At 43.0% G+C, this 26,039-nt stretch overlaps 1 protein-coding gene and 1 pseudogene across 1 annotated transcript in view; both read right to left on the bottom strand.

Annotated features, from left to right (window-relative positions):
- LOC122540570 (rho guanine nucleotide exchange factor 12-like) overlaps positions 1-26,039 on the bottom strand; it is a 78,315-nt gene that overhangs the window by 8,306 nt on the left and 43,970 nt on the right. Inside the window, exons 13-17 of the mRNA XM_087976271.1 lie at positions 12,506-12,586; positions 11,544-11,641; positions 10,701-10,949; positions 2,191-2,631; positions 1,603-1,853 (exon numbers count right to left, since the gene is read on the bottom strand). Of these exons, the coding sequence (XP_087832397.1) occupies positions 1,603-1,853; positions 2,191-2,631; positions 10,701-10,949; positions 11,544-11,641; positions 12,506-12,586 (1,120 nt within the window). The remainder of the gene's footprint in view (positions 1-1,602; positions 1,854-2,190; positions 2,632-10,700; positions 10,950-11,543; positions 11,642-12,505; positions 12,587-26,039) is intronic.
- On the bottom strand, positions 17,510-17,782 carry LOC148142233 (signal recognition particle RNA; annotated as a pseudogene).

Here is a 26,039-nt window from a genome sequence, read left to right on the forward strand (position 1 = left end):
CCAAGTAATCATAAATCCTGTCTCAGAATCTTCCCCAATAATTTGTCAACCAGAGACTTAAAACTGACTGGTCGTAATTCCCAGGATTATTCCTAGTCCCTTTCTTGAACAAGGGAATAACATTTGCCACCCTCCAATCATCAGGCACTACTTCAATGAACAGTGAGGACGCAAAGATCATCACCAAAGACGCAGCAATCTCATCCCTCGCTTCCTGTAGTAACCTTGGGTATATCCCATCTTATTATATAGAATCATCGAATCCCTACAGTGTGAAAAAAGACCATTTGGCCCAACAAGTCCACACCGACCCTCTGAAAAGTAACCCACCCAGACCCAATTCCCCTATTATTCTACATTTACCCCTGACTAATGCACCTAACCTACACATCCCTGAACACTACGGCATTTAGCATGGTCAATCCACCCTAACCTTCACATCTTTGGACTTTGGGAAGAAACCAGAGCACTCTGAGGAAACCCAAGCAGACATAGCGAGAATGTGCAAACTCCACACAGATAGTCGCCAGAGGCTGGAGTCGAACCCTGGTTCCTGGCGCTGAGAGGCAACAGTGCTAACCACTGAGCCACCATGCCGCCTTGCCCAGGGGATTTATCTATCTTTATGTTTTTCAAAATTTTCAGCATATCCTCCTTCTTGACATGAAACTGTTCTAGCATATTAACCTGTTTCATGCTGTCCTCACAAACTTCAAGTCCTTCTCAGTAGTGAATACTGAAGCAAAGTATTCATTAAGGACCTTTCCTACTTCCTCCGACTCCAGACACAAGTTCCCTCCACTATCCCTGATCAGCCCTACCCTCACATTGGCGATCCAATTGGCAGTTAACACAGCAATTCCCAGCAGCCTACAAGCAAACACATAATTACACAAACTTGTTATTTGGCCCAACAGGTCCTTTCTCGTGTTTGTATTCCACGCAATCCTCTGCACACAATTTCATCTCATCCTATCAACAAACATTTTATTCCTTTCTCTCTCCCTTGGGTTTCTTTGGCTTTCCATTAAATGTATCTACACAATTCACATTCTCATCATTCAAGTATTTACTGTCCACCCCTAATTGCCTTTGAGGTGGTGGTAGTGAACTTGTCTACTTGAGCTACTGTAGTCCAGTAGGTGTGGGAACACCACAGTGCTGTTAGGAAAGTAAAGAAGTCTCCTGAAATTATTACTGACTTATATTGACGCTCTCTTTTCTGGCCTCAACCTATTAAAGAATTCTTATAAATTTTTCAGAATTTATCAAGCCAAATGTTGGTCTTCTCTTTCCTAGAGGAAACATAATTAAAAAGTCAATCAAAAAAGACTCAAACTTTGAACCAGAACCCACTTCAGCTTTTGATCAGGGCCCCACCCAGAGTTTGCAAACACCCTAGTCCCCTTCTTCCTAAAAAGCTAGTTTATAAACACATTACCATTGACAGATGCACATCATATTGACAGCAACACCAGCTCATGCTCAGTCACAGAGTGAGAAAATCCACCAGTTCTATCAAAGGAGTTAGAGACAGCCTGACAATGCTATTTCACCAAGGGTCAGGGTGATTGATTGAGTATTTATCAAGAAGGGTCATACCTTTAAATGCTTCAGGTCGGACTCTATGCTCCGTATCAATTGGAAAATGTGATTTTGTACGTCCAACGAAGGAAGCAACTGCCCGAATTCCACGCCTGGATTACACGGTCCACTAACATTGCAATCCTCCCTTGCTTCTGTACTTTGGGCAGTATAATCCACTGAACATTCAGCCTGAATCACTGACATGTCAGTTTCATCAGTGGAGCTCCCCTCAGTCTGTGGAAATCCGTCCAGGGTTATGTAATGTCCTGTTAAAGTGAATGAAGATAACTTTAATAAGGAATAGCAAAGCTTTAGAGAACCAGAGTCAATAGAATAGTCCAGGAGCCTCATGTAAAACAGGTTAATCAATAGTATAACTCCCTTTGGAATTACCAAGACATTCCAGGAAATGCACTGGTGACATAAAAACACTGCTGACTAAATAACCAGTGTCATGGAAAGCTCAAAAGAAAATGCTTTGAAATACAGAATTAACACCCCCCCTCCACCCCCAACCAAAATAACCTCACCCCACAATGATCCATTATGCTGATCCAAAGTGCTCTCTGGAAATAGCTGCAGAAAGTCGCCACATATACTAACCTGACACACGTGCTTGCGACTTTGACCTCTCATCTCTGTTGGGACTGGAGCAGTTCTGCTGTGGCCGATGTTCATCTGCATGATCTTCTGGGGCATCATAGAACCTTTCTCCGCTGTCATCTGTTGCAGAGTCTGGGTTGTGCTCTTCACTGTGAGCCGCTTCCAGCGTAAAGTGACGGGAAAGTTTAGTCCTTTCAGTAAGACTTGTTTGAGTTTCTGTTTCTTCCAGTGTCCCATTGTCTAACTCAATCTGATGCTGCAGAGTCTTGTCAGTTGTCTCACCTTGACAATACACTGTACAGTCCAGTGACCCATCTGCCCCTGGCTTTGGAGACGTCAGGCAACTGTCTTCCTCTGGAAGGTGCTGAAATGAGCCTCCATCACTGCCATCTTCATCCAAATTCAGCATGTGAAAGGAGAGCAATTGCTTCAAGGTGTGAACTTTGCAGGGGTAGAGAATTACATAGAATTATTCAGAATGTACAGTATAGAACCCTTTAAACCTAAGAACATGCTGATATTTATGCTCCAATGAAGCCTCCTCCAAACCCTTCTCCTCAATTAGCATAACGTCTACTCCTTCAAGTGCTACTTAAACCTCCCCTTAAATATATCGACGGAATAAAACTCCTCTCAATCACCTTCTAAGGTTGCACGTTCCCCATATTCACCATGAGGAATGCTCTTGACACTAGGATTTTACTTATTGAGGCATTTTCAGATGCAAAAACTATTTACCCATGCAACACTCAACAACAATACAGTCAAGTATTCAATGCTTGAACTTTAAGTTCTAAGGTTGTTACAAAATTCTGGCTCTGATAGACAGGGAGTAGTACCTAGACCACAAATTGCTTTATCTTAAAACATTTAGGGAGGTTAGGAACATGGCATCAATCTCAAAGGCGGATGCCTGTAAACAGGAAAATGGCTTGAAGTGTGTATACTTCAATGCAAGAAGTATACGAAATAAGGTAGGTGAACTTGCAGCGTGGGTTGGTACCTGGGATTTCGATGTTGTGGCGATTACGGAGACATGGGTAGAACAAGGACAGGATTGGCTGTTACAGGTTCCAGGGTTTAAATGTTTTAGTAGGGTCAGAGGTGGGGGTAAAAGAGGGGGAGGTGTGGCATTGCTTGTCAAAGATAGTATTACAGCTGTGGAAAGGACGATGGATGAAGACTCGCCATCTGAGGTAGTTTGGGCTGAGGTTAGAAATAGGAAAGGTGAGCTCACCCCGTTAGGAGTTTTCTACAGGCCTTCTAATAGTCCTAGAGATGAAGAAGAAAGGATTGCGAGAAGAGTGAAAGTAATAGGGTGGTTGTTATGGGGGACTTTAACTTTCCTGATATTGATTGGGAAAGCTATAGCTCGAGTTCGTTAGATGGGTCGGTGTTTATCCAATGTGTGCAGGAGGGTTTCCTGACACAATATGTAGACAGGCCAACAAGAGGTGAGGCCTTACTGGATTTGGTTCTGGGTAACGAACCAGGCCAGGTGTTAGAATTGGAGGTAGGTGAGCACTTTGGGGACAGTGACCAAAATTCGGTGACTTTTACTCTAGTGATGGAGAGGGATAAGTGTGCACTGCAGGTCAAGAGTTATAGCTGCGGGCAGGGAAATTATGATGCGGTGAGGCATGACCTGGTATGCGTGGCTTGGAAAAGTAGGCTTCAAGGGAAGGGCACAATTGATATGTGGAGCTTGTTCAAGGAGCAAATATTGAGTGTCCTTGATAAGTATGTACCTGTCAGGCAGGGAGGAAAGGGTCGTGTGAGGGAGCCGTGGTTTAATAAGGAATTGGAATCCCTTGTTAAATGGAAGAGGGCGGCCTATGTAAAGATGAGGCGTGAAGGTTCAATTGGGGTGATTGAGTTATAAGGTAGCCAGGAAGGATCTGAAGAGAGAGCTAAGAGCAGCAAGGAGGGGACATGAAAAGTCCTTAGTTGGTAGGATTAGGGAAAACCCTAAGGCTTTCTATAGGTATGTCAGCAATAAAAGAATGACTAGGGTAGGAATAGGTCCAGTCAAGGATAGTAGTGGGAAGTTGCGTGTGGAGGCTGAAGAGATTGGGGAGACACTGAATGAATACTTTTCGTCAGTATTCACTCAGGAACAGGACATTGTTGCCGATGTGAATATTGAGTCACAATTAATTAGAAAGGACGGCTTTGTGGTATGTAGGGAAGAGGTGTTGGAAATTCTGGAAAGGGTGAAAATAGATAAGTCCCCTGGGCCTGATGGCATTTATACTAGGATTCTCTGGGAAGCAAGGGAGGAGATTGCAGAGCCAATGGCCTTGATTTTTATGTCCTCGCTGTCTACAGGAGTAGTGCCAGAAGACTGGAGGATAGCAAATGTGATTCCCTTGTTCAAGAAGGGGAGTAGGGATAACCCTAGTAACTATAGGCCGGTGAGTCTCACTTCTGTTGTGAGCAAAGTCTTAGAGAGAATTGTAAGGGATAGGATTTATGAACATCTGGATAGGAATAACGTGATCAAGGATAGTCAGCATGGTTTTGTGAAGGGCAGGTTGTGCCTCACAAACCTTATTGAATTCTTTGAGAAGGAGGTAGACGGGGGTAAAGCGGTAGATGTGGTGTATATGGATTTTAGTAAGGCGTTTGATAAGGTTCCCCATGGTAGGCTACTGCAAAAAATACGGAGGTATGAGGGTGAGTTGGAGGTTTGGATTAGGAATTGGCTGGCTGAAAGAAGACAGAGAGTAGTAGTTGATGGTAAAGGTTCATCTTGGAGTGCAGTTACTAGCGGTGTTCCGCAAGGATCTGTTTTGGGACCATTGCTGTTTGTCATTTTTATAAATGACCTGGAGGAGGGGCTAGAAGGTTGGGTGAGCAAGTTTGCGGATGATACGAAAGTCGGTGGAGTTGTTGACAGTGAGGAAGGATGTGTCAGGTTACAGCGGGATATAGATAAGTTGCAGAGCTGGGCAGAAAGGTGGCAAATGGAGTTCAATGTAGGTAAGTGTGAGGTGATTCACTTTGGTAAGAGTAACAAAAATACAGGGTACTGGGCTAATGGTCGGATACTTGGTAGTGTGGATGAGCAGAGGGATCTTGGTGTCCATGTATACAGATCTCTGAAAGTTGCCACCCAGGTAAATAGTGCGGTGAAGAAGGCATATGGCGTACTGGCTTTTATTGGTAGAGGAATTGAGTTCCGGAGCCCTGAGGTCATGTTGCAGTTGTATAAGACTCTGGTTCGGCCGCATCTGGAGTATTGTGTGCAGTTTTGGTCGCCATACTATAGGAAGGATGTGGAGGCACCGGAACGGGTGCAGAGGAGGTTTACCAGGATGTTGCCTGGTATGGTAGGAAGATTGTATGAGGAAAGGCTGAGGCACTTGGGGATGTTATCATTGGAGAAAAGAAGGTTTAGGGGTGACTTGATAGAGGTGTACAAGATGATTAGGGGTTTAGATAGGGTTGACCATGAGAACCTTTTTCCACGTATGGAGTCAGCTATTATAAGGGGGCATAGCTTTAAATTAAGGGGTGGTAGGTATAGGACAGATGTTAGGGGTAGATTCTTTACTCAGCGAGTCGTGAGTTCATGGAATGCCCTGCCAGTAGCAGTGGTGGACTCTCCCTCTTTATGGGCATTTAAATGGGCATTGGATAGGCATATGGAGGATAGTGGGCGAGTGTAGCTTGGATCGGTGCAACATCGAGGGCCAAAGGGCCTGTACTGCGCTGTATTTTTCTATGTTCTATCTGGTACAATGCTGAGCCAGTTACTCTCCACTCCATTCCCTGTTAAGATGAAGTACTTGCTACAGAAAACAGTCAAAGAAACCTAGAGCATGGAAGAAGCCATTAGGCCCATCAGCAAAAAAAGAAAACACTGCAGCCTCATCCTACTTTCCAGCTCTTGGGCTGTAACAGTGTGTTAGATTTAAATATGTTCCAGCTCTGACTAGGGCTTTCACAAAGAAATGGCAGATGGAATACAATGTGTGAAAAGTGCGGGGTTATGCACTTCGATAGGAATAGAGGTATATACTATTTTCCAAACTGGGAAAGGCTATGGAACTCTAAAACACAAAGGGAATTAGGAATTCCAATTCAGGATTCTCTTAAGGTTAACATGCAGGTTTCAGTTGGCAGTTAGTAGGGCAAATGCAACAGTAGCATTCATTTCAAGAGTGCTAGAATACAAGATCTGATGACAGCACATTTGGAACAGAGAGAGCAGTTTTGGGCCCCGCATTAGCGTCCACCATTATTCAGTGTGTAGCACTGGGGCTTTTGAACCACGAAACTCTGGGTTCAAATCCCACTCCAGAGTCCAAACACAAAATACAGAGAGGGCAAAAACTGGAAGTGGGAGATACTGAAAAGAGTTTACACTTCATCCATCTGCTGAAGGGGAGTTTGGCTTGTAGATATATCACTTTAGGGCTGCACGATAGCTCAGTAGTTAGCACTGCTGCCTTACAGCACCAAGGACCCAGGTTCAATTCTTGGGTGACTATCTGTGTGGAGTTTACATGTTCTCCCCATGTCAGCATGGGCTTCCACCAGGTACTCCTGTTTCCTCCCACAGTCCAAAGATATGCAAATTAGGTGGATAGGCCATGCTAAATTATGGATGTGCAGGCTATGCAGTTTAGCCATGATAAATGTGGGTGTACAGCATTCGGGGTGGGTGTGGGTGGGATGCTCCTTGGAGGGTTGGTGCAGTGTTGATGGGCTGAATGGTCTCTTTCCGTAGCACAGGGTTTGTATGATTCTGAGGAAGGATGCACTGTTGTTGGACGAGGAGTTTTACATGAAGGATGACGAGTTTGTCATATGTGGAATGGTTTAGTACTCTTACTCTGTACCCAAAAGGAGTTTAGAAAGATGAAGGGAATCTGATTGAACCTTCAGGATACTGAGAGAGATGGATGGAGTGGACATGGAGAAAGTATTTCCACTAGTAAGAAAGGGCACACCCTCGGAGTGAAATGATGAGCCTTCAGAATGGAGATGTGGAGGGATTTCTTCTGGTATGTTGGTGAAAATGTGGACTTAACCTGCACAACTCTGTGATAATGAAGTCATTGAGTTAATTTAAAACATAGATAGCTAGGTTCTTGATTAATTAGGAGATCATAGGTTTCACGGAAAAGGTAGGAGAATGAGGTTGAGAAACATATCAGCCTTGATTGAATGATGGAGCAGAGTCGATGGGCTGAATAGCCAAATTCTGCTCCTATACCTTATGGTCTGTCACCATTTCAGGCTGAGTGTTCCAGACTGCACAACCCTTTGGGTGAAAACTCACCTTTTCATTCTTCACTAAGCCTTTGACCACTTACTTTCAATCTAAGCATCCTTGTGACAGACCTCTCCGCTAATGGAAATAATCCTTCCAACTAATTCTCCAGGGCCCACCTCATAGAATTTTACAGTACGGGAGGTCATTTAACCAATTGTATCGTATTGTCATTCCAAAAGAACTACTCAGCTAGTCCTATTCTCCAGCCCTATTTCCGTAGTTGTCAAAATTAATCACTTTCAAATATATATCCAGCTCTTTTGAAAAATCAAATGTAATTTGCCTCTATCACTCTTGCATACAGCACATTCCAAATCCTAACAACTGAGTAAGGAAGCTTCTCCTCAACTCACTCCTAGCTCTCTCACTGACACTCTTGAAATTGTGACCCACTAGTTATTGACATATCAACCAGTGGAAGCACAATATCCTTCTTTACCCTGTCAAAATCTTTAATAATTTTGAATATGTCAATGTCACCTCAATGTCCTCAGCTTCAAGGACAGCCAGCCCACTTTCTCCATATCTCATTCAACTCTCCCTTAACCATCCTTTTTCCAAGATAATCTATCCAATCTTTTAATATCACTAGAATTCACCAAATTTACAACATAAAACACTACAGCGCTGTACAAGCCCTTCAGCCCTCTGTTGCGCCGACCTGTGAAACCAATCTGAAGTCGATCTATCCTACACTATTCCATTTTCATCCATATGTTTATCCAATGTCCATTTAAATGCCTTTAAAGTTGGTGAGTCTACCACTGTTGCAGGCATTACGTTCCATGACCCTACTACTGAGTAAATAAACTACCTCTGGACATCTGTTCTATATCTATCACCCCTCAATTTAAAGCTATGTCCCCTCATACTAGCCATCACCATCTCCAAGGAAAAAGGCTCTCATTTTCCACCCTATCTAACCCTCTGATTATCTTCTATGTCTCAATTAAGTCACCTCTCAACCATCTTCTCTCTAATAAAAACAGCCTCAAGTACCTCAGCCTTTCCTGGTAAAACTTTCCCTCCATACCAGGCAATATCTTGGTAAGTCTCCTCTGAACCCTTTCCAAAGTTTCCCCATCCTTCCTATAATGTGGTGACCAAAACAGTACACAATACTCCAAGTATGGCCGCCTCAGATTTTTGTACAGCTGGAGCATGACCATCTGGCTCTGAAACTCAATCCCTCTACTAATAGAAACCTTCTTAACAACCCTATCAACCTGCATGGCAACTTTCAGGGATCTATGTACATGGACACAGAGATCTCTGCTCATCTACACGACCAAGAATCTTACCATTAGTCCAGTACTCTGCATTCCTGTTGTTCCTTCCAAAGTGAATCACCTTACACTTTTGCACATTAAACTCCATTTGCCACCTCTCAGCCCAGGTCTGCAGCTTATTTATGTCCCTCTGTAATCTGCAACATCCTTCGGCACTGTCCACAACTCCACCGACCTTAGTGTCATCCGCAAATTTACTAACACTTTCTTCCACGCCCTCATCCAGAACATTTATAAAAATGGCAAACAGCAGTGGACCCAAAACAAATTCTTGCAGTATACTGCTGGTAACTGAACTCCAGAATGAACATTCTCCATCAACCACCACCTTCTCTTCTTTCAGCTAGCTAATTCCTGATACAAACCACTAAGTCACCCTCAATCCCACGCCTCTATATTTTGTGCAATAGCCTACCATAGGGAACCTTATCAAATGCCTTACTGAAATCCATATACACCATATCAACCACTTTACCCTAATCCACCTATTTGGTCACCTTCTTAAAGAACTCAAAGGTTTGTGAGGCACGACCTACCCTTCACAAAATCCTGTTGACTATCCCTAATCAACTTATTCCTCTCTAGATGATTATAAATCCTACCTCTTATTACCTTTTCCAACACTTTACCCACAACCAAAGGAAGGCTCACTGGTCTATAATTACCAGGTTGTCTCTACTCCTTGAACAAGGGGGCAACATTTGCTATCCTCCAGTCTTCTGGCACTACTACTGTAGACAATGACGACAAAAAGATCAAAGCCAAAAGCTCTGAAATCTCCTCCTTGGTTTTCCAGAGAATCCTCAGATAAATCCCATCCAGTCCAGGAACCTTAACTATTTTCACACTCTCCAGAATTGCTAACACCTCCTCCTTGTGAACCTCAATCCCACCTAGTCTAGTAGCCTAGGTCTCAATATTCTCCTTGACAACATTGTCTTTTTCCAGTGTGAGTACTAAGGAAAAATATTCTTTTAGTGCTTCCCCTATCTCCTCTGACTCCACGCACAACATCCCACTATTGTCCTTGACTCGCCCTAATCTTATTCTAGTCATTCTTTTGTTGCTGATTTACCGAGAGAAAGCCTTAGGGTTTTCTTGGATTCTGTCTGCCAACGACTTTTCATATACCCTCCTGGCTCTTCTCAGCTCTGTCTTTAGGTTTTCCTGGCAAACTTGTAACTCTCAAGCGCCCTAACAGAGCCTTCATGTCTCATCCCAACATAAACCTCCTTCTTCCTATTGACAAGAGACAATTTTCTCTACACCTTCTCCATGTCATCACATTTTACTAGCTGAACCAGAAACAGAACTGTGGGCGGCACGGTGGCACAGTGGTTAGCACTGCTGCCTCACAGCGCAAGAGACCCGGGTTCAATTCCCACCTCAGGCGACTGACTGTTTGGAGTTTGCACGTTCTCCCCGTGTCTGCGTGGGTTTCTTCCAGGTGCTCCGGTTTCCTCCCACAGTCCAAAGATGTGCAGGTCAGGTGAATTGACCATGCTAAATTGCCCGTAGTGTTAGGTAATGGGTAAATGTAGGGGTATGGGTGGGTTGCGCTTCGGCGGGGCGGTGTGGACTTGTTGGGCCGAAGGGCCTGTTTCCACACTGTAAGTAATCTAATCTAATCTAATCTAATCTAAACTCTCGCTGTGGACTAATTAGTGTTTATACAGTTCTGGACTAACCTCTCTGATTAGAAAGTATCTCGCTTGCCTCCTTAACCTACCTCCTCTGCTACCTCAGGGATCGGTGGGCATGTATTGTTCCTCCATTGCCCTACACTTCTCAGAATTCTACCATTACCAAAGCTCTCTGAAAGCCCTCAATTACACACCAATAACGCTGTCTGTGTTGACCAGCACTGAAAAGGCCCACTGTGACCCTAAGGAGCATCTTGCCATTTGCACACGGTACAGTGTGAGGTGTTCACTTACGGTTTGTTAGTGCAAGCTCTGCTTGGGAACAGAACTGCAGTGAGCCTGAAGACTGACCCTGACTTGAATAGCGTGGCTCAGTGTTTCTGTGGGGTAGCCTTTGATCAGTTGATCTGCGGAGGCTGGTGTACTCCATCGTGGGTCTGTTCTGCTCATCTGTCCCTTGCATAGACGGGACTACATGAGGTTTCTGCTGGCTTGACACGGAGAGATTCAGAGTATCTTCAGTCCCAGATGACATCTCTTTACCTGCAATGCAGACTGGTAATTACTCAAGACCCCTCAAAATGGCAGGACATTTTTTTTCTGCTTTAACTTGCACTAGCATTCACCATGTATGTATGACCACCAGTAAATAGGCACATACACAATCCTGTATGATGTAAGTCAAGTACCTGCTACAACTAAAGTGTGATATTCATACAGGTTATGTAGAGGAGCCATTGTGCATTCATGTCACATACACTCCTGTGAGGAGACCTGCCTCACTACAATCACAAGTTGCTACCTCTTGAATGTAAATGCCATAAGAATCAATATAACTTCCAGTTTGAAGGATACACCGGCAGAAGCTGCTCCATCTCTACACATCTCATCTTCCTTCAATTGCATTTTTCAGAATCACAGACAAACCACATGATCAGATGCTCTCAGAAAAGTGACAATGTTAGATGATTCATTTTCTCATGGGCTCAATGCATTTAAACACAAAACAAATTAGTTCAGTCAGTTTCCTCTGCAGAAAGAAGGTACTAAGAGGTTTGTCATATACACTTCAAAAGACTTGTGCACCTAGTCACCTGCAACACTGTTAATATATTAGCCTCTGATGGATATTGATACCTTGTGGAGATTCACTGCTGCCGAACATTCTTCCCAAAACTTTGCCTGATCCACTTTGCTGCAGTGTGCTCAGATTCTCCTCGTCTTCTTGCTCACCCCTGTGGAAATACCTGACCGTTACATTTATTAGGGAACAATCTGGGACCATCATAGCCTCATTTTTAAAAGACCATCTCCCAGGTATACTATGCAAAAGATCATCCTGGACACTTCATACAGTTTAATCAGCAAACAGTATCTGAGGAGCGCTACCGAAAGATGTGTGTTTTAAAAAATAAGGTTGACCTGTTTAGTGAGAGATAAAAGCAAAGAACTGCAGATGATGGAAACCTGAAATAAAAACAAAGTGGTGGAGAAACTCAGTAGGCAGCATCTGTAGACAGAACAGTTCTCATACAAATTCACTGGACTTGAAACATTAACTTTTATTTTTCTCTTTACAGATGCTGCCAGATCTGTTGAGCTTCTCCAACATGGACTCTAGGTAATTGAAAGCATGACCACTGGCAGTGAGGTGAAGACAAAAGGAGGCACAAGACACCAGAATTGGAGAAATATGGTTCTGGGAGGTAAGAGAAGTAGATTCAAAAATAGACAAGAAACCAAAAGCGATTCCTTGAGTCTGCTTTGACTGGCAACATCTGTTTATAACCAAATATTTGCTTTTGCACAATTGCAGAATCACAAAACTATTTATGGTTACACTGTACAGAACTCAGTCAATGGACCAAGTCTCATTCTGGAATGCAAGAAGGCAACTGGCCTTTTTCACATGATATTAACAAAACTTAAGCTCTACACCAAGATACACCTACTCCACACATTTGCCCTGTCCTTAGCAGCAGTTAGGCAATAGCTGTACCTGTACATGCCTATTGTGCTTACACATTTATCAATCTTTACCAATTTCTCTTTGAAAAGTTAGCATCAGCAATGTAATTCAATATGACTGAATTACTTACTCTGTAACTGCTGGCTCAGGGATCACATGGTGGCTTGGAGGTTTAATTGATCCTGATGTCTGTGTGATTAAATACTGCCACCTGTAAATTCAACAGGCAAAGATCACTTACCAAACAGCATTTTAAAATTGCACCTCAAACACTGAACTTCAATAATACTGCCTTTAACCAAATAACCAATAGCATTGACCATGCATGCCCTTTTTAGTTTTTGAAATATTTATTCACTTCTCTACTAGTTGCTGCTGGGGATTCTGTCCCGACATTTATAATGTTTCAAAATCTCGAGCTGCTTATACACTCACCTTAAAATCCTTCTTGCAAATGTTAAAAAATGTTTACAGCAAAAAGGAATAACTTTCCCATTTTCAATTAATTTCAATTCTATAATACAAGGTCATTAGTCCCAGAGGCCCCTTTATGTACCACTATGTTTTACATACAAGCATATTTATTTCAATGCAAGAGGCCCAACAGGGAAGCAGATAAACTCAGGGCATGGTTGTGAATGTGGGACTGGGAGATCATAGCAATTACAGAAACATGGGTTCAGGGATGGACAGGACTGGCAGCTTAAATATTCCAGAATACAAATGGTATGGGAAGGATAGAAAGGGGGGGGCAAGAGAGGAGGGGAGTGGTGTTTCTGATAAGGGATAGCATTACTGCTGTACTTAGGAAGGATATTCCTGGGAATACATCCAGGGAAGTTATTTGGGTGGAACTGAGAAATAAGAAAGGGATGATCACCTTATTGGGATTGTATTATTGATCCCCTAATAGTCAGCAGGAAATTGAGAAACAAATTTGTAAGGAGATTTCAGTTATCTGTAAGAATAACATGGGGGTTATGGTAGGGGATTTTAGCTTTCCAAATATAGACTGGGACTGCCATAGTGTTAAAGGTTTAGATGGAGAGGAATGTGTTAAGTATGTACAAGAAGATAGAGTCATATGTGGATATACCTACTAGAGAAGATGCAAAACTTACGCTTGGGAAATAAGATACAGCAGGTGACTGAAGTGTCTGTGGAGGAGAACTTTGGGGCCAGCGACCAGATTTCTATTAGTTTTAAAATAGTGATGGAAAAGGACAGACCAGATCTAAAAGTTGAAGTTCTAAATTGGAGGAAGGCCAATTTTGACGTATTAGGTAAGAACTTTCAAAAGCTGATTGGGGGCAGATGTTCGCAGGTAAAGGAATAGCTGGAAAATGGGAAGCCTTCAGAAATGAGATAACAAGAATCCAGAGACAGTATACTCCTGTGAGGATGAAAGGAAAGGCTGGTTGGTGTAGGGAATGCTGGATGACTACAGAAATTGAGGTTTTGGTTAAGAAAAATAAGGAAGCATATGTCAGGTATAGAGAGCAGAGACCGAGTGAATCCTTAGAAGAGTATAAAGGCAGTAGGAATATACTGAAGAGAGAAATCAGGAGGGCAAAAAGGAGACATAAGATAGCTTTGGCAAATAGGTTAAGGAGAATCCAAAGGGATTTTATAAATACATCAAGGACAAGAGGGTAACTAGGGATAGAACAGGGCTGCTCCAAGATTAGCAAGGCAGCTTATGTGTGGAGCCGCAGGAGATGGGGGAGATACTGAGCAAGTATTTTGCATCAGTGTTTACTGTGGACAAGGACATGGAAATACAGAATGTGGGGAAATAGATAGTGACATCCCCAGCACCTGATCAGGTGTGCCCTTGAACTCTGTGGGAAGCGAGGGAAATGATTGCTGGGCCCCTTGTTGAGATGTTTGTATCATTGATAGTCACAATTGAAGTGTTGGAAGATTGCAGGTTGGCTAGTGTGGTGCCACTGTTTAAGAAAGGTGGTAAGGAAAAGCCAGGGAACTATAGACTGGTGAGCCTGACATTGGTGGTGGGCAAGTTGCTGGAGGGAATGCTGAGGGACAGGATTTACATGTATTTGGAAAGGCAAGGACTGATTAGATATAGTCAGCATAGTTTGTGTGTGGGAAATCATGTCTCATGAACTTGATCGTTACTACTTCAAAAAGCTCAAAGAGGATTGATGAGGGCTGAATGGTGGCTGTGATCTATATGGAATTCAGGGAGGCAATCAATAAGGTTTCTCATGGTAGACTGGTTAGAAAGGTCAGATCGCATGGAATACAGGGAGAACTAGCCATTTGGATAGAGAATTGGTTCAAGGTAGAAGACAGAGGATGGTTGCTTTTCAGACTGGAGGCCTGTGATCAGTGGAGTGCCATAAGGATCGGTGCTGGGTCCACAGCTTTTTGTCATTTATATAAATGATTTGGATGTGAACATAAGAGGTATAGTTAGTAAGTTTGCAGATGACACCAAAATTGGATGTGTAGTGGACAGTGAAGGTGGCCTCAGAGTACAATGGGATCTTGATCAGATGGGCCAATGGGCTGAGAAGTGACAGATGGAGTTTAATTTAGATAAATGTGAGGTTCTGCATTTTGGAAAAGCAAATCAGAGCAGGACTCATACACTTAATGGTAAGGTCCCGGGGAGTGCTTTTGAACAAAGAGACCTTGGAGTGCAGGTTCATAGTTCTGTGAAAGTGCAGTCGCAGGCAGATAGAATAGTGAAGGTGGTGTTTGGTATGTTTTCCTTTATTGGTCAGAGTATTGAGTATCAGTGTTGAGAGGTCATGTTGTAGCTGTACAGGACATTGGTTAAGCTACTTTTGGAATATTGTGTGCATTTTTGGTCTCTTTCCTATCGGAAGGATGTTGTGAAACTTGAAAGGGTTCAGAAAAGATTTACAAGAATGTTGTCAGGGTTGGAAGGTTTGAGCTATAGGGAGAGGCTGAATAGGCTGGGGCTGTTTTCCCTGGAGCGGCGGAGGCTGAGGGGTGACCTTTTGAGGTTTATAAAACCATGAAGGGCGTGGATAGAAAAAATAAACAATGTCTTTTCCCTGGGATGGGGGGAGTCCAGAACTAGAGGGCATAGGTTTAGGGCGAGTGAAAAAAAAAGGGACTTAAGGGACAACCTTTATACACAGAGGGTGCTGCCTGCAACTTTTGAGAATATTTATAGCTCAGGTTGAGGTTCAAGTTGTAAACTTGTTCACTGAGCTGGAAGGTTTGTTCTTAGATGTTTCATCACCATGCTAGGTAACATCATCAGTGAGCCTCTGGTAAAGCGATGGTGTTCTGTCTTACTTTCTAGTTATGTGTCTTGGTCTCTTAAGGAGGGTGATACCATTTCTGGTTCTTTTTCTCAAAGATTGGTAAATGGGGTCTAAATCGAAGTGTTCACTGATGGAGTTCCAGTTTGAATGCCAGGCCTTGAGGAATTCCCGTATGTCTCCGCTTAGCTTGTCCTAGGATGGATATGTTGTTCCAGTCGAAGTGGTGTCCTTCTTCATCTGTGTGTAAGGATACTAGTGATAGTGGGTCCTGTCTTTTGGCGGCTAGTTGAGTTCATGTATCCTGATGCTTTCTGCCTGTTTGCCCAATGTAGTGTTTGTTACAGTCCTTGCAGGGTATTTTGCAAAAGACATTTGTTTTGCTGGTTGTTGGTATAGGGTCCTTTAGGTTCAGCAGTAGCTGTTTCAGTGTGTTGGCAGGTTTGTGGGCTACCATGATGCCAAGGGGTCAGAGTAGTCTGGCAGTCATCTCTGAGATTTCTTTGATGTATGGTCATGTGGCTAGAGTTTCTGGGTGTATTGTGTCTACTTGTTTGGGTTTGTTGTTCGGCGGCCTATGCTTATTTGGTACCCATTGTTCTTGAATACGCTGTATAGGTATTTTTCTTCTGCCGCTCGTAGTTCCTACTGCAGTGCGTTGTGGCCCATTTACAAGTTCGCTGATGACACCACCATATTCAGTCGAATCGCAGATGGCAAAGAAACAGACTACAGATGCGAGGTGGAAGATCTGGAAAAATGGTGCACTGAGAACAAACTAGCCATTCTCAATGCTGGCAAAAACCAAAAAACTCATTGTTGACTTTCAGTGGGATGTTACTCATGCCCCCCCCCACACACATTAACAGTGCAGAGTGGAACGAGTGGAGAGTGTCAAGCTCCTGGGAATGGTTATCCACAACAAGCTTTCTTGGACTCTTCATGTGGACGCACAGGCTACAAAGGCCAAACGTCGCTTCTTCCTCAGGCAGCTGAGGAAATTCGGCACGACCTTGCCAACTTTTATAGGTGCACCATTGAGAGCATCCTGTCTGGATGTATCACGACCTGGTATGGGAACTGTACCATTCAAGATCGGAGATGGTTACAGAGAGTGGTGAACTTGGCCCGGACAATCACAAAGGCCAACCTCCCATCTCTAGAATCCATCTACCAGGCCCGCTGTCCAGGAAAGGCTGCCAGCATTCTCAAAGATCCATCCCACCCTGGCAATATTTTTCTACAACCTCTACCATCAGGGAGAAGGTACAGCAGCCTGAACACATGCACCAGCTGGTTTCGAAACAGTTGCTACCCTACATCAGAATACTTAATGGACTCTCAAACTCTTCACATTCGCCTGTACCTGTGTTTTTGTTTTTGCCGCTGTTATCTATGCTACTTAACCCTGAACTGCCTGTATTGCTCGCAAGACAAAGCTTTTCACTGTGCCTCAGTACACGTGACAATAAATTCAATTCAATTACATAATGTCCTGAAGCAACTCTGTCTGTGGATGTTGGGACGATTGCTCCGGTAGATTAGATTACTTACAGCATGGAACAGGCCCTTCGGCCCAACAAGCCCACACCAACCCTCTGAACAGCAACCCACCCAGACCCATTCTCCTACAGTTACCCCTTCACCTAACACTACGGGCAATTTAGCATGGCCAATTCAGCTAACCTGTACATTTTTGGACCGTGGGAGGAAACCGGAGCAGCCGGAGGAAACCCACACAGACACGGGGAGAATGTGCAAACTCCACACAGTCAGTCGCTTGAGGCGGGAATTGAACCCGGGTCTCTGGCACTGTGAGGCAGCTGTGCTAACCACTGTGCCGCCCCAAAATGTCAAGAGTAGTTTTTTTTGAGAAAAGACTATGTTTCACTGTGTTAACCAGGCTGCACTGCAACGTCTATTTACAGGCGCGAGGGCTTTGACCTGCTCCATTTCCGACCTGGGGCGATTCACCCCTCTTTACTCGACCTGGTGATCCCGGATTCCTCTGGGGACATCATATGATGCCCAGCTTAGTGAGGACAGCCTGATCGGCATAATCCGCAGCAACCCAGAACTCCTGGTCTCAAGCAATCCGACTTAGCCTCCGAGTCGCCGGATTATAGGCGCACGCCACCACGCCCAGCAATATCTGGCCTGTGTGTTGCTTTCCTGTAGATACTGGTCTGCAGTTCTCTATTAACTGTCCATTCCACTGTGACATCTAGGAAGGGGAGTCTATTTTGTTCTCTTCCTCTTTGGTGAAATTTATGCCAGTAAGGATGTTGTTGATGTTGTAGGTTTCCTCTAATTTGTTCAGTTTTGTGATGACAAAAGCGACATCCACATAGCGGACCAAAAGCTTGGGTTGGATCATGGCGAAGGCTGTTCATTCGACTCTCTGCATTAGTGTTTTTGCTAAGAATCCTGATATTGGTGATACCATGGGTATCCCATTGATTTGTTTGGAAGTCTTGTAATTGAAGGTGAAGTGGGTAGTGAGGCACAGGTCTATTAGCTTGAGGATGTTTTCCTTTTTGATGGAGTTGGTGCTGTCTGATATTTGTGTCTTTGGTTCATCTAGTAGTGCAGTCAGTGTTTCTTTAGCCGGGCTGATGTTAATTGATATGAATAGGGCTGTTACATGAAAGGATACCAGTAGTTCATCCCCTTGTATTTTGGTGCCTTTGATGACATTCAGGAATTCTCGGGTGGAGTGGCACGAGTCTTCGACAGGATATTTCAGTTTACGGTGGAGTTCCTTTGCTAGTCTGTATGTTGGTGTGCCAGGGAGTGAGACTATTGGCGGGGGGGTGCGCCTGGTTTGTATATCTGAGGTAGTCTGTAGAAGCGAAGTGTGTTGGATCCATCAGGTTTCAATTTTTGGAGGAGATCTGTCTTGTTAATTTTGCCCAATTTAAAAGGTCCTTCAATGTAGCTGTGGAATTTTCGAGCTGTGGAGTTGCGTCTATCACCACCTGTTGGTAAGTGTCAGTATCTGCGAGCAGTGAGTTCACCTTTTCAATGTATTGTGTTCTGTTTAGGAGGACCATTATGCCCCCTTTGTAGGATCATTATGTTACTGTCTTTTTCGAGTCCTTCTAGGGCTTTCCTTTCATTTGTGTAGAGGGTGTTCCCTGCCTTTTTCCTGCTTAGTGTTAGTGCAACCACCCTGTCTCATGATGCATGTATGGAATGAGCTGCCAGAGGAAGTGGAGGAGGCTGGTACAATTACAGCATTTGAAAGACATCTGGATGGGTATATGAATGGGAAGGATTTAGAGGGATATGGGCCAAGTTCTGGCAAATGGGACTAGATTAAGTTGGGATATCTGGTCTGCATGGATGATTTGGACCGAAGGGTTTGTTTCCATGCTGTACATCTCTATGACTCTATATGAATTAGGCCCAGATTTAGGCTATTCAGCCTCTCAAGCCTGCTCCACCATTCATGGCTGATCAGCTTGTTTCGAACTGAAAATTTCCATCCACCCCAATAATGGTGGATCCCCCCTGTCCAACATGCATCTAACCACCTTGATCTTAATAATTCTCAATCAGCTCGCCACAACTGCCTTCAGAGGCAGTGTTACAAAAACATACAACCCTCTGAGTAAAACAATTTCTTCCCAAACTGTCTGGATTTTTAATTTTGTCTGGACTGATCCACAAAAGGAAACTTTCTTTTCAGATCCATGTTTTTAAGACCCTTCAGGATCTTGTACAGTTTAATCAAGTCACTCCTCACAATTTGAAAGTGCAGTGAAAATAAAACCAGTCTGTCCAACTTTCTGTCATAAGCCAACCAACTCATTCCTGGTTTCCATCTAGTAAACCTCTTATGAACCACCTCCAATGCATTTACATCAGTCCTTAAATAAGGAAATGAAAACTACACACATTTAAAATTCATCTTGAACTCTGAACTTTAATAATATTGATGTGGCCTCACCATCTGAGGTTGTACAGATTGGGGTTATTTCCACAGGATTTTAGAAAAGGGAGCTGTAACCTGATTGAAGTTTAAAGATTCTGAATGACCCTCTATAACTGAAGCATAATACTCTTACTTTTATGTTCAATTTCTTTGATAATCAAGGGTAGATCCCATAAGCCTTCTTGAATACATGCTGTACCTGAGTACTAACTTTATGACTCATGCACCAGAAGACAGATCCTTCTGCACCTCAGAATTCCAGTTATTCTCTGTCTAAATAATATCGGTCAGGAATCTTTTATCCAAAAATCTCAGGATCAATTGCTTTTCGGATGAAGGATATTTTCAGTTTTCAGATACATTTACCTTACCCACTAAAATCTTTTACTAGCTCTCACAACCAAAAGCAAAATATTGTACCCTGATCTACTGGGGAATGGATTCACATTAACTTTATCAAAAACACGAAGCTATCTGTAAACTTCTTTTCATTATCTCTGCACTTATTATTCTTTGTCTCCATTTGTTGCTCCACTTACCACTTCTCTGTGATGGCCCTTTGGAAAAAGACTATATTGTTTTTAGGTCTTTTCAGTTTTTGGACGCATATACAAAGGAAAAACATCCTGTACTCTGCTTTGGCAGGACAAAAGAAAATTAGCAAACGACTTCATATTTTCTCACATTATACTCCATCTACCAGATTATTGCGCATTCACTCACCCTAGCCTTTTAAATACAAAGTTCTCGGTTGAAATCTTACTCCAGAGTCCAAACACAAAATACATGGAGGCAGAAAACTGAAACTGGGAGATACTGAAAAGGGTTTACACTTCTACAGAGGGATGGAGGAGTTTGGCTCGTAGATTTACAACTTTAGAATGCCATGGTGGCTCAGTGGCTAGCACTGTTACCTCACAGCACAAGAGACCCGGTTCTATTCCAGCCTCGGTTGACTGTTAGCGTGGACTTTGCATATTCTCCACGTGTCTGCGTGGGTTTCCTCAGGGTGCTCCGGTTTATAGAACACTACAGCACAATGCAGGCCCTTCAGCCCTCGATGTTGCCCCGATCTGTGGAACCAACCTGAAGCTATCTAACCTGCACTATTCCATTTTCATCCATATGCTTATTCAATGACCATATAAATGCAGGAAGTGTGCTCCACGCCCCTACTACTCTGAGTAAAGAAACTACCTCTGACTTCTGTCCTATATCTATCACCCCTCAATTTAAAGCTAAGTCTCCTTGTACTAGCCATCACCATCCAAGGAAAGAGACTCTCGCTGTCCACCTTTTCTAACCCTCTGATTATCTTATATGCTTCAATTAAGTCACCTCTCAACCTCCTTTCTAACAAAAACAGCCTCAAGTCTCTCAAACTTTTCTTGTAAGACCTTGGCTCCATACCAGGCAATATCTTATAAATCTCCTCTGAACCCTTTCCAAAAGTTTCCTCCCACAGTCCAAAGATGTGCAGATGAGGTGGACTAGCCATACTAAATTTCCCTATAGTGTTAACGAATATCTAGGCTCAGTGAATTAGCCATGGGAAATCTAGGGTTACAGGGATAAGGTAGAGGTCTGGGTGGGATACTCTTTGGAGGATTGGTGCAGACTCAATGGGTCATATGGCCTCCTTTCACACTGTAGGAATTCTATGACCCCCATTTACATACACAGCAAATTTTTGTTTTAACCCACACTTCTGAATTGGCACCCTCCATAAACCACCAAAAACTATATGTACAAAATACAAGAGGTTTACTGTATTATCGCCACCTTCATGATGTCAGAGTAGCTAGCCAAGGGTGTAAGTGAGAAGGATCTCTGTTGGTAAGTGTAACTTAAGGCAAAGTTGTATTATTAAGGGATTTTTGCTGCAAATCAAGTGTAACAGCATTGGAGTATTCGATCAGTTAGCATAAGCCTGTCTCACAGATGTCAAGTTAATAGAACTTTTGCGATACCACAAACAGCAAGGACCCCAAGACTGAACCCTGCAGAACCCGGCTTGATATAGCCTTCTAGTCACAAGAAACAGCCCTTGACCATTACTCCCAGCCCTTGACCATTACCCTCTTGATGAAGAATTGGCCCAATGGTAGGAAACAACCAGCTAAATTTCCTTGGATTCCATCAACTCTTACTTTGTTATTAATCTCCCAAGTGAGACTTTATTAAAAGCCATGATGTTCAAACAGACTACATCAAAAGCTTTGCCCTCATCCAAACACCTGGTTACCTCTGAGAAATTCAATCAAGTTGGTCAGACATGATCTCTCCTTAACAGAACCATATTGACTGTTCCCGATTAATCCCGGCCTCTCCAAATGCAGATTAATTCTGTTCCTCAGAATTGTTTCTAACTGACCAGCCTGTAGGTTCTTGGTTTATCCTTTCCTCCCTCCTTGAATAACAATACCACAATAGCTGTCCTCCAGTCCTCTGGCACCTATCCTGGAATTGAAAATTATTGCCAGTGCCCCTGTTTCCTTCCTTGTCTTGCTCAATGACCTGGCAAACATTATACAACCCAGGAAAGTTATCTACTTTTTACACTGCCAAACCAATCAGAACCTCATCACTATATATGCAAACTTCTTTAAGTATATCCCAGTCCTTCACCCTGATTTCTACACCCATAGTGTCCCGCTCACTAGTGAACACAGACACAAAGTATTCATTCAGAAATTTGGGCTGACTCCATGCACAAATTAGACCCTTCATGGCCCTCTTCTTTCCCTAGTTATCCTTTTACCTTAATGTAAAATACTTGGGATTTTCCTTTTCTTTACCTGCCAGTATTCTTTCAAGCCCCCGTTTTGTTCTCTTAATTTCCTTTTTAAATCTCCTCCTGCACATCTGTATTCCTCTAGGGATTCTGCTGTTGAGCCCTCAGTCTGTCATAGGCCTCCCTTTTTGTCTTTATCTAATCCTGTACATCCCTTGATATGCAGTGCTCACAGGATTTGTTGGTGCTACCTTTTTGTCTTTAGTGGAAGATGTTGGCCCTGTACCCTCCCTACTTCCTCCTTGAATTCATCCCACTCCTCTGATGTAGATTTACTTAGAAGTATCTACTTCCAATCTACTCTAGCTAAATCATGTGATCTTAATAAAATCAGCCACCCCTCAATTGAAAACTTTGACCCTTTTGCCCTTAGTGCTATATCCAATTGCTCCATGAAATCAGACAATGTTTTGGCCTCAGATGCTTTCTGTAGTAGTGAATTCCACAGGATCACTACTCTGGGTGAAAAAATTGTTCCTCATCTCAATACTAAATGTTTACCACATATCCTTAAGATGGTCACCCCTGCCTCTGGACTCCCAGTCATTGGGAACATCCTTCCTGCATCTATTCTGTGCAGCATGCTGTTAAATTTTATATGTTTCAGAGATGCCCTCATTCTTCTAAATTCCACAGAACAGAACTGAATCAAAACCGATTTAATCTCTCTTCATATACCAGCCCTATCTGATAAACATTTGCTACATTCCTCTATAGCAAGAACATCCTTCCTCAGATAAGGAGATCAAAATTGCACACAATACTCCAGGCGGGGTCTCACCAAGGCCTTGTATAATTACAAGGAGTCATCCCTGCTCTTGTACTTAAATCCTCTCGCTATGAAGGCCAACGTCGCATTTACCTTCTTTGCCCTGCTGCACCTGCACGCTTACTTGCGCTGACTGGTCTGCAAGGACACCCAAGTCTCATTGCGCATTCCCCTCTCCCAAATTATAACCAGAAAATAATCCACCTTTCTGTTTTTTATCTTGAAGTGGATAACTCACATTTATCCACATTGTACTCCAATTAGTTTTCTATCTATCTCCACCACTCTGCGATTCCACACTTTATGTTTACACATTAATCTTTTGCAAGACTTCACTGGAAGCCTTCTAAAAATCCACAACAGACAGCAAGCTAATCAGGCTATAGTTTCCCATTTTTCCAACCACCATTTCTTGAATGGAAGGTTCCTTACAGTCCAACAGAACCTTTCCTGAATCTAAGACAAAATTCACCTGTCAACCGGCATTTGTTTGCCTAATGCCATTTGCCTCATGATTGTAATTGCACTACATTCCTGTCTCTCTTCAATCTTTTGATTTATAGATATTACTGGCATCTTTCTGCACCCACAATAGTGAAGATACATCAAAATATTTGTTCACTCGGACTGACCAGGGGCCTGGCAGCGTGTGCCCAGACAGAGATAAAGCAGAGACAACATATTGAGTCAGGGGGCCTGGAGCTTGGTAACCAGTGATGTTCCGCAGGAATCGGTTCTGGGACCACTGCTCTTTGTGATTTTTATAAATGACTTGGATGAGGAAGTGAAGGATGGGTGAGGATGTTTGCCAATGACACGAAGGTTGACCGGGTTGTGGGTATGGTGGAGGGCTGTTGTTGGTTGCAACAGGACATTGATAGTATGCAGAGCTGGGTTGATAAGTGGCAGATGGAGTTCAACCTGGAAAAAGTGTGAAGTAATTCATTTTGGAAGGTTGAATTTGAATAAAGAATACAGGGCTAAAGGCAGCATTCTTGGCAGCGTGGAAGAAGAGGGATCTTGGGGTCCACATCCATAGATCCCTCAAAGTTGCCACCCAGGTTGATAGGATTGTTAAGGCACCATGTGTGTGTTGCCTTTCATTAGCAGTGGGATTGAGTTTAAGAGCTGCAAGGTTATAGTGCAGCTCTATAGAGCCCTGGTTAGACCACACTTAGAATATTGTGTTCAGTTCTGGTTGCCTCATTATGAGGAGGATGTGGAAGCTTTAGAGAGGTGCAGAGGAGATATACCAGGATGCTGCCTGGACTGGAGTGCATGTCTTCTGAGGGAGCTAGACCTTTTCTCATTGGAGCGAAGGAGGATAAGAAGTGACTTGATTTAGGTGTACATGATGATAAGGGGCATAGACAGAGTGAATAGTCAGAGACTTTTTCCCCATGGCAGAAACGACTATCACAAAGGGGCATAATTTTAAGGTGATTGTAGAAAGGTTTGGGGGAGATGTCAGAGATCGGTTCTTTACACAGAGTGGTGGGTGCACTGTCAGCAACGGTAGTAGTGTCAGATACATAAGGGACATTTAAGTGACTCTTGGATAGGCACATGGAAACTAGTACAATGAAGGATATGTAGGTTAGTCTGATCTTACAGTAGGATAAAAGGTCAGCGCAACATCGAGGGCTGAAGGGCCTGTACTGTGTGTACTGTTCTCTGTTTGATATTCACCCATTTCCTTATTAACTAATATTAACAGCCATTCTCAGCCTTTACAGGGCCAACACTCATTTTACTTGTTTTCTTTTTTAAATACATGTAGAAACACTTGCTATACACTTTGACAGTTCTAGCCCATTTTCTGTCATACTAATATCTTTCTCTTGATTAACGTCTTTATATTTTGACAAATCATCTGATCTGATCAACTATGTGCAATTATAAGCTTTCTTCTGAAATCTGACGCTTACCCTAATTTGTTTAGATATCCACAAATGGTGCATCCTCCCTTTAGAATTTATTTATTTATTGTTGGTATTTAGAGCATTCTAAAATATTCCCCATAATATCTGCTGTGTCTCTATTGATCTATTCACCGATAGTAGTATCCTGTTTTTGTATTCCAGTTCACTTCAGCTAGCTCAATTTTCACACTCATGTAGTTGCCCTCATTTAGATTTAAATTACTAGGCATAGAGCTGATTTTCTCCCTTTCAAACCGAATGTAAAATGCAATTACATTATGGCTTTTGCTCCCATTAGCTCGGAGGTGACTAATTAATCCGGTCTTACTACATAATACCTAGTTTAATATAACCTGCTGTCTTGTCAATTCCAAAATGCGCTGCTCTTAAGAATCTCTCGCGAATGCATTCTATGAATTTCAAACTATTACTGCCAATTTGAATTATCTAGTCTGTACATAGATTAAAGTCACCCATGATTATTGACCATCCCTTTATTGCAAGCATCCAATATTTCTTCTTGTATGGGTATATCCAATATTGTAATTACTGTCCAGGGGTCTGTAGACCAAGTAGTTGAAAGTGAGGACTGCAGATGCTGAATATCAGAGTCGAGAGTATGGTGCTGGAAAAGCACAGGTCAGGCAGCATCCAAGGAGCAAGAGAATTGATGTTTTGGGCATAAGCTCTTCATCAGGAATGGTCTGTAGACCAATCCCAGTAGTGACTTTTTTCAACTAATTCTTCATCATCACCTGAACTGATAGTGCATCCTCATCTCCTGAACCATCCTCAACTATATTACCAATGCCATTCATTAATTAACAAGGAAAAGGTTACACGTCTCTGGAACAGAGTCCATCCCCTGTTGCTCAGAAGGAAAGGGGGAAGAGGAGTACAGCATTAGTCATTGGGTACTCCATAGTTAGAGGGACAGATAGGAGATTCTGTGGGAACAAGAGACTTGAAGTTGGTGTGCTGC

Source organism: Chiloscyllium plagiosum, unplaced genomic scaffold, assembly GCF_037043375.1.
Source record: "Chiloscyllium plagiosum isolate Xiang-an unplaced genomic scaffold, Cpla_swu_hap1 HiC_scaffold_29, whole genome shotgun sequence".
In the NCBI taxonomy this organism is placed as follows: Eukaryota; Metazoa; Chordata; class Chondrichthyes; order Orectolobiformes; family Hemiscylliidae; genus Chiloscyllium; species Chiloscyllium plagiosum.